This window comes from Lithobates pipiens, unplaced genomic scaffold (assembly GCF_037356315.1).
Source record: "Lithobates pipiens isolate NorthernLeopardFrog02 unplaced genomic scaffold, aLitPip1_a1.2 Scaffold_30, whole genome shotgun sequence".
Lineage (NCBI taxonomy): Eukaryota > Metazoa > Chordata > Amphibia > Anura > Ranidae > Lithobates > Lithobates pipiens.
In genome coordinates this window covers 74921307-74935979 of record NW_027507791.1, presented here as the reverse complement: position 1 = coordinate 74935979, position 14673 = coordinate 74921307, and the positions used below count along the sequence as shown (strand labels likewise).

The following is a 14673-nucleotide window of genomic DNA, read 5'->3' as shown; positions in this document are numbered from 1 at the left end:
ATTTTTTGGGGGATTTAGTAGAGAAGAATTAGAACCTCTGCCAGGTTTTTATTGCTGCTGCTCATACCTGGTGTCCACACTGGGGAGCTTCACTACTCTATTTGTTCTGGTGACCATTGTCTGTAGTACAGAAAGTGATTAAATGTTGTCACAGGAGGTGAGGGGAATTCCAAATGTTCTGGTGACGGTTGTCTAAGAGGAGATATCACCTCTTGCCTCCTTATGTGTCAAAACGTATCAATGTTCTTTAAAAAAAAAAAAAACGGTTTATACCCCCCCCCCCCCCAAAAAAAAAAAATGTGTGGAAGTTGTGGGTATTTCTCTTCATTCACAGCGGCAAACCGTGCAGGAGAGTTGAGTGGCCATTTTCCTTTGCCATTCATTTTAAAGTGGAGAAGAGAAGTGCCTTCTCGCCGGCATCTTCTCCCTGGACAGCACAGCATGACGTAACACCTGTGTGTGTGCAGAGGTCAGTCATCCCGATTACCAACACATAGGGACTGTGCCAGCAATGTAAGGTGAGCTGCGCACAGCTCAGGTTCCATGCCGCAGAAGACTGCGAGGTAGGCAAGTAGCTGCATTTTATCGCAGAAGAGACATTGCAAGACTCCTCTGTAATAATAGTCTGTCTGTTCACAGTCTGTTGTAAGATGCTTTCAGTTCCGCTTTAAGAGAGAAGCTTCATTTTAACCCTACCAACACATTTGATCTGACTGTGGAAGAACATTATCCATGATGTATGTTGATACACCTTTTCTGGTCAGGGCTCAAGGAGCACTCCCATTTTTAAACCTGCACTTATGTTCATTGAGCCAAGCAAATGTTTCTGGTGTTTTAATAAAATACAGTGTGTATTATGACGGCACGGACTATAAGAAAATTATCTATGTCACATCAGAAATCTATTTTGATACATTATTTTTTGTCCTTTCCACATAGGAGCAATATTTGGGGCTTTACAAGATATCCTCGGCAGTCGCTCTGTATCTAAAGAATATTATAACCAGACTGGTCGTATACCCGACTGGTGCTGTTTAAACAACCCTCCTCTTGAAATGATGTTTGATGTTGGAAAGTCAGCACCCCCTTTGATGAAAAGAGCCTTTTCTACCGAGAAGTGATGTTGCGACCTTGGAAACTCTATTGTATTTTAAGCTTGCTATATATATATATATATATATATATATATATATATATATATATATATATATATATATATATATATATATATATATATATATATATATATATATATATATATATATATTACTATTTATTGTACCCCTCACAGCTAGTGAGATTGTGGTTTTATATAAAGTATTCTGCCCAGTCACACAGTAGGGATCCGTCACTTTGTTGAGTTGCAGTAAAGAGCTACCTAACTGCATATAAAATATTAGGATAACTGATCTATCTTTGGTCACTGTGGAGGTAATTCACCCCTCCAGCTTTACATGCTACATCCCTGAAATTATAATGGACATCTCTGAATGTTCTCTTGTGCTTTGTTCACCACAAATCACACATTGTAGTGTATAACAAAATACAGTGCTCAAATATAACACCTTAAACTATGCTACCTTAAAGTGGTTCTAAAGCCTTAAGGGTTTTTTTTTGTTTTTTTTTTTTTACCTTGATGCATTAAGTTAAACCCCTTTTGTACCAGATGATCCCCCAGCCCCCCTTACCCTTGAGCCCATTCTCAATCCAGTGCTTTGCATGAGAGCGGTCCTCTTTCCCTCCTCACTGGCCAGTTTGATAACAGTGTAAGCCATTGGCTCCTACTGCTGTCAATTAAAATCTGTGACCGTGAAGCAGGGCTGAGCCACACTGTCTGTGTCGATAGATGTGGACAGGGCAGCTGGGGATCAAGCCTGCATGAGTGGCTTTCTATGTTGGGCACTCACTGAAGAGGAGGAGCCAGTACGGTCGATGAGGGACTGCTGCTGTGCAAAACCATTGAACCGAGCAGGTAAGTATGACGTTTATTATTTTAATAAAAAAAATCAGAAGCTTTATACTCACTTTAATTAAACCGTGTGTATAGATGAAATAAAAAAGATAATAGAATGCAGGTGATCTACACAGCAAAACAACTTCTTCAGTTTTTATGAACCCATAAATATCTGTTAACTCCAATGTCCATAAAAAAAAAAAAAAACTCGAGCCACAAAAAATCCCGATATTCACACAACTGTGCGCTTCATCCAAAATGTGTGTCCCAAAACCCCTAGAGATCTTCATATGGGGGGGAAAAAACTCCCGATCAATTTTTTCAGCAGCACCTGCTGTGTAAGCATTGTCTGCCAGAATGAACTTGAGTAGTGTGAAATGTTGAATATCTGTATCACAGACTTTTATTACTCCTTCAAAGTATAAGACTAATTTATCAACAAAAGCAAAGTATTTGTTTCTGGGACCAATATGGTTCAAATACAATCTGAATAATTCACTAACAGCCACACAATATGAGTAACTTAAAAATGGCATCTTATCCAAACAATGTGCCATTTGTGCTTTTGGAATTGTATTTGCATAGATAGCTTATGGTTTAAATCTTTCACAGCTAGAAAAGGCCGGAGTGCTCACATGTGAAACCTGCCATTGGGCATGGATGCACTATATGTTTGTATTTATTCTGGTTAGATTCCGGTAACTACAGTTGTGTCTTTGCACTGTTTTCCCATTTAACTTTTTTAAACAATGTTGTTCTTGTATATGCTAGCGAGTCCTGGACATTAAACAGTCAATATGGCATCATAGAATGTTTGTTTGTTTTGTGAGTGCTTCTGAAATGACATGTGTCAAAACCATTGCAGCCTATTACACTTCACTGGATCTCCTCTAAAAAAGGGGTTGTGATGGGTTCGGGCAGATATAGATGTAGAAACCTACTTGCTTTTAGTTGTCTTTTAATAATCTATGCATTAGGCCCCTTTTACACGAGTGGACCAATCGGGTCTGCCTGTCAGTTTTTGCATTCAGACCTGATCGGCCCCTCTATTCTCCTCTGTGGAACGTGTGGAGGTTTGCATCTTCGCTGCTCTCACAATATGAGTCGATTTAAGATTATGATGTTAATGATTCACGATTACTGTCTATGGTTTTCATAAATTTTTTTATTACACAGCCCATTTATATTATACCCCCCCCCATTTACATTACACAACATTACACAGCCCGTGCATGTTATACAGCCCCCCCTCCCCCCATTTACAATTACACAGCTCATTTATATTTATTGTAAAAATAAAATACTGATGCGCTATCTAGAAAGTGCTTGACAACCAATAACCTAAAAAAATGTATAAAAATTAGAAAAATAGTATTGTGGTATAAAGTGCTTGTTAAATAGTAGAAAGCAGGTAAACTTCTATAGTGTTACCAGCACCAATAGATCTGTGTATAAATGATGAAGTAGCACTAAAAAAAAAACAAGTTCAATCTCTTAACTTTTTTTTTTTTCTTTTTTTTTTTGTTAGCGCTACTTCATCATTTATACACTCATTTATATTATACAGCCCACCCCTCCATTTACATTACACAACACATTTATATTATACAGCCCCCCCATTTACAGTACACAGCTCATTTATATTATACAACCTCCCCTGCACTCCCAGGAGACCCCCTGCCTCTCCCGGGTCAGCCCTACCCGTGCACTCTAAAGTTAAATCTAATCACTGTCAGTTCCTCTGTTTCATGCATTCCTTCCTACTGTGTGTAAGTTAATGTAAACCAATGCCTCTACCTTATCTCCAATCTATCAGCCTGGATAAGGAGGAGAAAGGCCCCAGCTGGAGGGCCACACCCCTAATGGAACAGCAGGTGTAAAAGTACATGTGTCCATTAAACACCTGCCTACATCCGATTTGATCTGCTGAAAGCAGACTGATGGGGTTCCCCTTCCATCTAACGGATCAGATGACAGTCTGGAGTAAACAGACCTGCAGTCCATTTCAATCTGACCACCCATAGAGGACAGGGGGCTGTGTCTGTGTGCGCTCTCGAAAGCAAAGCGGACATGGACTCGCCATCCATACATAAACAGTGTTGCACTACTAAAAATACAATGTGCATAAACAATAGAATGATGACATTAACTAAAATATTCAATCCATAAAAACGGATGATTAAAACAAGTGACAAAAAACAATCCTCCATGTGTGTAAATTGATCCAAATAAACTGTGCTTGTGCTCTCCTCCACCTGTGTATTAGGCTGCTCACCTCACAATTTGACCCGTTTCACCAGCGAGTCAAATAAAGTAGTTCCCCTCTGGGGGTATCACAAGTCCTCAATGCCATACACTTCCTCTAAGTGGTTGACAAGCTCTGAAAGTGTGTCAACATATGTATAAAAACAGAATGGCGAGATCTAGTGCTCTCCGTTTTTTGGACGGCACAGTGGCCTAAGTATATGAATGGGGTCCTTGGATTGTGGGCTCCGTGAGGGTAGGGACTGATGTGAGTGTGTAATGTACAGGAATAGGGTCAATTGTAGACACTCACTCAGGTTGAACGGGATGGACTGGTGTCTTTATTCAACCTTACAAACTATGAAACTATGAAAACCAATTTTACTTATCGTACATCACGGGACACAGAGCCACAGTAGTTACAATGTGGGTTATTCACCACCTTCAGGTGATGGACACTGGCACGCCCTAAGACAAAAGTGCCTTCCCTATATAACCCCTCCCACTACTAGGAGTACCTAATTTTTTTCACCAGTGTCTAAGGTGTTGGTCACAAGTAAAGATGTGCTGAGCTCCGCTGGAGCAGTCCTTGCTGGTGCTAACCATGCTGACCGAATCCATTTAAAGTGTCTCTTGTGGACAAATTGAATGGTATATAAAGTGATCAAAAAAACGCGCTATCCACAAACAAAATTAGCTGCCAGCACCGCAGACTCACTGCAACAAACAAAACGGTACTATTATAAATAAAGTGCGGTGCTAGGATTATACATGTGAAATCTCAGTACAATCTTACACCAGTGGAAAAAAATTATAATGATAAATATACAATCAACTTCAATAGTGATCTTTGTAACTCCTCATAAATCAAATTTAAACCATTCAATAATCGTATATTATTATAGCAACACTGTGCAAAATATAATAAATAACCAAATATATACATATATCCACCAAAGTGAGCGTGTTAAAGTCCATAGACATCAAAATGTCAAAATTACTGACAAAGTGTTTATTGAATGGTTTAATTTGATTTATGAGGAGTTACAAAGTTCACTATTGAAGTTGATTATATATTTATCATTATAATTTTTTTCACTGGTGTAAGATTGTACTGAGATTATCACACGTATAATCCTAGCACTGCACTTTATAATAAGACAAATTGAATGGTACCCGGGCCTCGTATCTGAAGAAACAAGGTTTTGCCTGTGAATGCTTCATTTTTTAGTGAGCTGGACCCCGGGATCCAGTACTTTTTTGGTAGTAAGGCCATAAAGTTTTAGTGTCGGAGTGCTGTTGCAAGCCCAGGATTGTGGGTTTCCTCAAGGATCCCCAGCTCCTGAAGGTTTAACGGAACCCACTGTGAAGGGTGAAGATTGGGTCTGATGGTTTACCACAGAAAACCCTGCGACAGGAAAGGTAAGTGGAGTTTTCTAAGATTTTTTTAAATTTCTTATGAATGTCTCCTGTAAAATGTTGTGATGCCTATGTGTCACCACTGGGGGCTGCATTGAGCACTCGCTGCCTCATGCTGGAAACAGCGCTGTGTCAGAGAGCTGAAATGCTTCCTCCAGTCAGACAGCAGAACCTCCGGTAAGCTTGAGGGTGGGGGGTTTTCTCCCCGCTTATTACCCCCCTGTGCTGACAGTCTCCCCTCTTGAGAGTTTTTCTTAAAACAAACCCAAAAAAAACAGGAAAACTAGCGCGAAAAGCGTGCCGCTTGGTAGCTTGCAGCCCCCACCCACAAACCCCCCACCCGTGCCATGCTGTTTTCTCGGTAGGTCCGCGAGGACCTGTAGTCCACCGCTTGCGCAGGAAAGGCTTTACTTTTAAAAAGTGGGAAGAGCCACAGGCAACGCAGAGGGTGGGGCTTGTCGCTGTTTTACTGCAGGCTATTTTTTGCACTATAAACAAAAAGAGATCGACAATTTTGAAAAAAATAAAATATTTTTTACTTTCTGATATAAAACATATCCAATAAATTTGAGAGATCAAACTTCTTCATAAATTTAGACCAATATGTATTCTGCTACATATTTTTGGTAAAATAAATCCCAATAAGTGTATATTGATTGTTTTGTGTAAAAGTTATAGCATCTACAAACAACTATGAGATTTTTTTTTTTTTTTTTTTTACTAGTAATGACGGTGATCAGTGGGACCACAATATTGCGGCAGAAAATTTGAACACTTTATGATGCTTTGGACACTTTTTGGGGACCAGTGACATTAGTATAGTGATCAAAAAAATGCACTGTCACTGTACTAATGACACTGGCTGGGAAGGTGTTAACATCAGGGGCAATAAAAGGGTTAAATATGTGCCCAGCCAGTGTTTGTGCACTGTGTAGGACTAGGGGAAGGCATGGATCCATGTCCATGCTTTGCAGTAACACCAGATCCATGCTTTCCCTGCTGACAGAATGGTGATCTGCCTTGTTTACATAGGTAGACCACCGTTCTGCCTCTGTAACGCACGATCGCTGTATTTCGCGTCTGTGGTACCCGCCACTGGGATCCTGCTGTGTAATCACAGCAGAAGCGAGCCACAGGTGCTGCGAATGCACACGCCCTACCCGGAAGAGCCGGATCAGGTATATATACATGATCCAGGGCGCGGGTACCGCCCTGTAGTAAAACTGCAATGGGGCCGACCTGAAGTGGTTAATAAGAGATCTGAGGAGTTTAAGGCCTCCTTCACATGGCTGGTTATCTGCATTCTGTGGGTTCCAGTGGCAGATTCTTACCACTATAATGACCTGATAATGTGAATAGCAGCAGCCGGTCAGCCTCTAAACTAATGACAGGCTGAGAGCGGTCCCCACTATTCACATATAGCCGCACACCGCGTGTTTACCTGCGGATGTCCGAGCCTTGATGAAATCAGCTGTGTCCAACTCTGACATCCACAGGTAAACGATCGGTGTGCGGCTACATGCGAAAAGCGGCATGATATCTCACAGACTTGCTCTGTGATTGGAGGAGAGCTGGTCATGTGTGTATGACAAGTGAAATAACCAGGACCCCCAGTTTTTTCTCATAACTCCATTTTAATAAATGGTCAAAAATGTTTTTTATTAGAATAATATCCATTCTCTGTAGAACAAGATACACAAGTTTGGTGGTTTATATCAGTCTAATTTCTCCTGGAGAACAGAAATCGAAATATGTCTTTGTTCAAATCCAACAATCTTTACACATCCTGTATGCATAACCCATCATGTGCATCAATCCTCTGCACACTGCTATACATTCTTGCAAACTTTACATACAAACAGGGATTTATGGTTCACATGCATTGCAATACATGTTTAAGCTGGCCAACTGCATCAAAGTAATCCCTCTCTGGCCAGTCCACACAACACACCACTCCACACACACAACACACACACACCACAATACACCACACAACACATACCACACACACACACACACACACACACACCAGACAGTACACTACACACCACACACACAACTCACACCACATCCACACCACACAAATCACAACACACACATCCCGTTCAATCATAAACCATTGATCCAGAGGAAGGCAAAAAACCCCAGCAGAGCATGCTCCAATTTGCTACAGCAGGGGAAAAAAATTCCTTCCTGATCCCCTGAGAGGCAATCAGATTTTCCCTGGATCAACACACCACACACACACATCTATATATTATGATTGCAGAGCTTGGCGGTTTTTCTGTAGAACGGGGTACAATATGCTTTGTCGGCTTCCATCAAAATTCTCTACAGAACAGGGTAAAAAGGCTTGGTGGTTTCCATCCAAAGTCTTGACTTGAATGCTCCTATGGAGCTAAGGAATGAAGGCATCTTCTGGAAAGTCCTGGTGTGCCTGCAAAATATAAAAAAGAAAGTGTGTAAGTTATGTTTGTTACCGGGCATGCTGGCATGTGTTTCACACTGGGGCACTTTGTAGGCGCTACAGTGCTAAAATAGTGCCTGCAAAGCGCCCTGAAAGTGACACTCCTGTGTCTCTTGGGGCTTTCACACTGGAGCGGTGCGCTGGCAAGACGCTAAAAAAAAAGTCCTGCTAGCAGCATCTTTGGAGCGGTGTGTATACTGCTCCTCCACCGCTCCTGCCCATTGAAATCAATGAGGCAGCGCGGCTATACCGCCGGCAAAGCGCTGCTACAGCAGCGCTTTGCGCGTGGTTTTAACCCTTTTTCGGTTGCTAGCTGGGGTTAAAAGCGGCCGAATACCTCCGCAAATTTTTTTCTGCGAAAACCAATGGAGGGCATTAGTGTGATCTGAAAAAACAGGAAACAAGGTTATTTTTTTTGTGCTTGCATTTAAACTGTGTTGGGCAACACTACTTGTGTGAACAAACCCTTACCCTAGGTTCACACTTACTTGCGATTTACCTGAGATTTTTAGTGTGATTGCAAGGATAATGTTCAATGTGACTTCATGCGGATTCAGGTGCGATCTGGATACAGTTATTCTCTCTTTCTCTGAAAATCAACTCAGACTCTATAGCCTGCTAGAGATCGCACTGGAATCGCTTAGTCTTTGAACACCTATGGGTTTTCTATGCAGTTTCCATTACACTCTATGGAGATGAAAATTGCACCACACACACACACGACCCTTTTTAAAAATGTATTGCATTTGGAGTGCATATACATGAACGGTCACCATATAAAGTCATGTTTTTTCACTTGGAATGCATATGAATTGAAATCGCATCAGTGTGAACCAGGGCTTACTGGGTTTTAAAGTATTGTGAAAAAAATCAAATCTAGTTCTAGTTGAATGCTCTTACCTTCATATATGCAAAGCCACGTCTTGCCTGATTGTAATTCCACTCGGCATCCTCCAAGATTCTGAAAGTTAAAGAAGTAAAACATATCAATGTAATGACCAGACAACTAAAACTGGCAATAGACTTTATAGGATGTTCAGAACAGGCAGCACCATCCATTTACAGCTCTTGTGATTCTGAACCCCATAGAAAAGAAACGCAATAGAAAGAGAAGTAATAATGGAAACTTACTAGTCATCATAATTGCCATTGATGCTGTAGAAGAAGTCCTCTGCAATCTGGTTTTCTATCTGCAAAACCTCAAAATAAAATACAATTAAAAAACTGGAGAAGAAGCTTTTGTGGAAAGAAGTAAATATAGGGGCATATTTATACCAGAGGGCAGATGTCTCTATCTGCTCTCCATTATACTCCATAGGGCTATGCACACCATGCTCCACATTTTACAGCTAATTCACAATGTGGGGGTCACAATGTGTACTCTGTGGTAGCTCATTGAGCTGCTCTATGATTGGAGGAAAGCTGGTCATGTGTGTTCCACCAGTCAAATAACCAAGCTGTCCTTGAGTTATTTTTTCCCCTCACAACCCCATGGCTGCACTTTATAAATACCCCCCTTAGTTATATACTAATAGACTTACCTTCATCTTTTTAAAGATGGCCTCTGCATCCTGCCAACTCCACTTCATGTCAGAAAGGCACCTGAAAAAGAAAGTGTTGGTGAGATTAGTAATAGACAATAGAATGACAGGACATATAGATAAGGTTTATACAGAAAACTCAACATTTAATTTCCAAGCACCATGTGTGTATATATAGTGGAAACAATGGTAAGTACAAAATTTCCCTCTGACTTCCTGGGTCAACTTCATTTTGTCAGAGATCCAGTGAATAGATTATCTCATTGGTAAGGGGCGATGTTAATGTAAAGAGCCTAGACTTCATACAGAAAAGCAGTAAATGACTACACGCTTCTCTGAGCAGGACGCAATTCCACAATGGACAAATACAATAAAGGTTTTGTACCACCAGGAAAAAGCAGGCCGTTAGAAAAGGAAAAAATGTTGTCAAAGGGCTTGTGTAGATAGATTTAGGGCTTGTGCCTATGACATCAGTTTAATATTAAAGATATTTCTGAAATGATTCAGAATTCATTGACAAGTGTATATGACCTGCAGTTGACCTCCTTCTTACCTGCATTTGACCTGCTTAATACGGCTTTTACATTCCTATAGACTTGTTTGTGAATGCAAAACTCAACTGACATGAACAAAAGTCCTTCAACATAAATAGCAAACTTGGAGATCACTAGAGTAATTCTGAGGCATAATAAAATGTAATAGCTTTCCCCATCCATTCTGCTGCTCCTTGTGTATTCTGACATCCGCTGGGGATGGCCTTCAGAATACCCAAACAGTAGCTGCATCCAGTCCTTGTTGGTCCAAATATTTTCAATCAAAGATTGCCAGGCAGCAAAATCTCCTAGTGCAGTGATGGCGAACCTTGGCACCCCAGATGTTTTGGAACTACATTTCCCATGCTGCTCCACTACACTGCAGCATAGTGGAGCATCATGGGAAATGTAGTTCCAAAACATCTGGGGTGCCAAGGTTCGCCATCACTGTCCTAGTGTATGGCCAGCTTTAATTACATAACAAAAAAAAAAAAATTTAATAGAAATGGAAACCCAGACTTGCTTTTCTGCCCACTGAGGGCGCATGTTGGTCATGCTGGCAAATTCAAAGATATCATGTTTTTGTTTGATGGGAAGATGGTCTGTCCCTCATGTCAGTAAAAACATTGTGGTGGAATTTGGCCTTATGAATTCAAGAAGTTGAAATTGTTCAAAGACTGTGCCCAGTCCCAGGTGTTTTCCCGAAGACGCCTGTAAAGAAATATGGAGGTTAGGATGGGTTGCTGAAGATATAATAGAGCATTTTTTGTTTTGATGAAAGTAAAAAATAACATATGGACCCATTTAAATAAGTAAAAGGCCGTTCCTTATGCGCAGTTTCATTCCAGACTGCTGCAAAACAGTATTCTGTGGACGTGGAACAAGAAGGTCCAAGCTTTAGACTTTTCAATGCACTTATCCCCCGAGGTGCGTCAGAGCCTCAATTGGTGGTTGATATCCAGCAACCTTCAAGAGGGGAAATGCTTTCTACCAGTATCCTGGAAAGTGGTAACAATGGATGCCAGCCTTCTAGGCTGGGGAGCAGTCCTGGAAGAAGCATCTGTCCACGGGAAGTGGTCCAAGTCAGTCAGGACCTTGCCCATCAATATTCTAGAAATTCAAGCAGTACGTCCTGGCCCTAGAGGCCTGGACGCTCAGATTCCGAAATTGTCCCATCCGGATTCAATCCAACAATGCCACGGCTGTGGCCTACATCAATCACCAAGGGGGCACAAGAAGTCATGCAGCCCAAAAAGAGGTGAATCATGTTCTATCTTGGGCAGAAAGCAACATTCCTTGCCTATTGGCGATTTTCATTCCAGGGATAGAAAATTGTCAGGCAGACTACTTGAGTCGCCAACAATTGTTTCCCAGGAGAATGGTCCCTTCACCCCGACATCTTTCTGTTGATATATATCAAGTATGGGGAGTTCCAGACATGGATCTGTTCACGTCCAGATTCAACAACAAGGCCGACAACTTTGTGTCATGGACGAGGGATCCACTGGCATGCAGAACAGACGACCTTTGTCTTTCCATGTGATCAGTTCTCACTGATCTATGCGTTTCCTCTGGTTCTGCTGCTTCCATGCCTCCTTCGCAGGCTCAAGCAGGAAGGGAAGGAGGTGATTCTGGTGGCCCCAGCGTGGCCCAGGAGATCTTGGTTTGCTGAGATCATAAAGATGGCGGTAGGGGACACTGGGACCCTGCCACTGTGGCCATACCTTCTCACGCAAGGTCCAGTATTCCATCCTACCTTACAAACACTAAAATTATTGGCTTGGCTATTGAAACCTACAATCTAAAGGACCCTGGGCTGTCTCAATCAGTAGTGTCTACTTTAGTTAATGCTAGGAAGCCAGCCTCCAGAGTCATATACTATAGAGTTTGGAAGGCATATGTCTCCTGGTGTGAATCCAGGGGTTGGCACCCCAGAAAATATATCATAGGTAGGATTCTTGAATTCCTACAGATGGAATGGGAAATTAAGCTGGCCTTGAGTATTATCAAGGCCTTATTGGTATTGTTTCAACGGCCTCTTGCTTCTCACTCTCTGGTTTGTAACTTTATTCAGGGGTGACACTGATTAATCCTCCCGTCAGGAGACCCCTGAACACTTGGGATTTGAATTTAGTCTTGTCGGCTTTACAAAGATAGACTTTTGAGCCTATACGGAATAATCCCTTGGTCCTCTTGACAAGGAAGATAGTTTTTTTGGTTGCCATATCCTCTGCCAGAAGAGTATCAGAGTTGGTGGCTCTTTCTTGTAAAGAGCCATATTTTATTATTCATAAGGATAATGTGGTATTACGGCCTCATCCTAGATTCCTACCAAAGGTAGTGACAGGTTTTCACTTAAACCAGGATATTGTCCTACCTTCTTTTTTCCCAGAACCTCGCTCTATCTAAGAAAGGTCACTACATTCCCTTGATGTAGTGAGAACGGTCAAAGTCTATTTAAAGGTGAACACACAGATTTGCAAAACAGATGTTTTGTTTGTATTGCCAAAAGGTCCTAAAAGAGGACCTGCAGTATCAAAATCTACTATTTCCAAATGGATTGGTCAAGTGATCTAAAGAGGAAAATTCCTCCTTTTCATGTTAAAGCGCACTCCACCAGGGCTGTTAGTGCTTCTTGGGCAGTGCATCATCTGGCCTCCATGGCTCAGATCTGGAAGGCTGCAATTTGGTCTTCCGTCCATACATTTACCAGATTCTATCAAATCGATGTAAAAGGTCATGAGGATATTGCCTTTGGGCGTAGTGTACTGCAGGCTGCAGTATGAGTCCTCTAGTCTCTTAATGCCCTAATTTTTGTTGTCTTCCCTCCCTTCAGTTGGCATTGCTATGGCACATCCCACACAGTAACCGCTATGGCTCTGTGTCCAGTGATGTACAATAAGAAAATAGGATTTTTATAACAGCTTATCTGTAAAATCCTTTTCTTTGAAGTACATCACAGGACACAGAGGTCCCTCCCTTCTTTGGTATACACATGTATTGCTTGGCTACAAAACCGAGGTACTCCCAGTAGTGGGAGCGATTATATAGGGAGGGCACTTTTTGTCATAGGGCGTGCCAGTGTCCATCACCTGAAGGTGGCCTATAACCCTATAAAGTGTTGTTTTTAGGGGTGTTTTTATCTATTTTTCCCCTCCTTTATTTGCTAGCAGTTTTTAAAAGACCTTTTTTCTGTCACTTTTTAAACAGCATTTTTTTTTCTCTCTTTCTTCCTGCTAATTGAGGGGAGGGGTTAATTGTTCACAGGTGTATAAAGGTAGGTATACAAACTCCCCAAAGAGCTTGCTCCCTGTTGGTGGTTTGCATGTGGATTTTGTGATCTCAAGTGGAATTTTGAACTAAAGTGGGGAGTTAATAACCAGGAGTTGGAAACAGGAGTTAAGACAGGAGTCTCTAACCTGTAAGTAACATCTTAAACTTCATTTAAGTAATTGTATTGTAACTGGGAAATGAGTGATAGCAGGGTTGAAGGTTTTGCTCAGTGCACAGTGTGCCACATGTATGCAAAACTGGTGCAAGAGCTCCAGGATGCATACCGCTGTGACAGATGTGAGCAGGTTGCCCTTCTAGAAGCTCGCATTAGAGATCTGGAGGAGCAAGTTGCAACACTGGGTGGAAAGGACAACCTTGAAAGGGGTCCTCTGCTCGCTGAGCAGGTGGTCAGTAGGGTTGATGTGGAGGGTGGAGGGGCAAGTCAGGATTATCACGTAGGAAGATGGGTTAATGTAGTTAGAGGGAGTGGAAGGGGCTCGCAGAAAAGGAAGGCCAGTCCTGTGTTTGTGCATCAAAACAAATTTGCCGAGTTGGGTGAAAATGTGGAGGTGACAAACACAGAGGTGGCAGCCCTAGATGTCACTGCTCCCCCTAACAGCCAGGAGAGCAGCCCATCTAGTAGAGGAGGTGAGGGGAGTGCAGAAAGGCCTAGACAGTTGGTGGTTATAGGGGATTCTATAATCAGAAGGACTGATAGAATAATTTGTCGCCAGGATCGCCTCAACCGAATAGTTTGCTGTCTCCCTGGTGCTAGGGTTCGGCATGTGGTGGACCGGGTGGATAAATTACTGGGAGGGGCTGGGTATGACCCAGCAGTCTTGGTCCACGTTGGAACCAATGACCGTATACATGGAAGGTGGAGGCTCCTCAAGAATCAATTTAGAGAACTAGGCTGCAAGTTGAAGGGAAGGACCTCCAAGGTGATATTCTCTGAAATATTGCCTGTGCCATGCGCAACACAGGAAAGGCAGGGGGTGATTAGAGAGCTGAATGCATGGCTAAAGACCTGGTGTAGGGAGGAGGGATTTGGGTTTCTAGAGCACTGGGCTGACTTTTCATTGGGGTGCAACCTATATGCTAATGATGGTTTGCACTTGAATGGAAGGGGGTCTGCTGTGCTGGGGAAGAGGTTTATGGGAAGGCTGGAGGAGTATTTAAACTGGGTTTGAGGGGGGAGGGTGAACCAGAAGTACATTGGGCAGACAGGTCAGTTAGGGGTCA

The 14673-nt window shown here is 42.1% G+C and overlaps 1 protein-coding gene across 1 annotated transcript in view; it reads left to right on the top strand.

The window, feature by feature from the left end:
• ACTR10 (actin related protein 10) overlaps positions 1-2765 on the top strand; it is a 30367-nt gene extending 27602 nt beyond the window's left edge. Inside the window, exon 13 of the mRNA XM_077464461.1 lies at positions 940-2765. Coding sequence (XP_077320587.1) covers positions 940-1121 — 182 coding nt within the window. The 3' untranslated portion in view covers positions 1122-2765. The remainder of the gene's footprint in view (positions 1-939) is intronic.
• The last annotated feature ends 11908 nt before the right edge of the window (positions 2766-14673 follow it).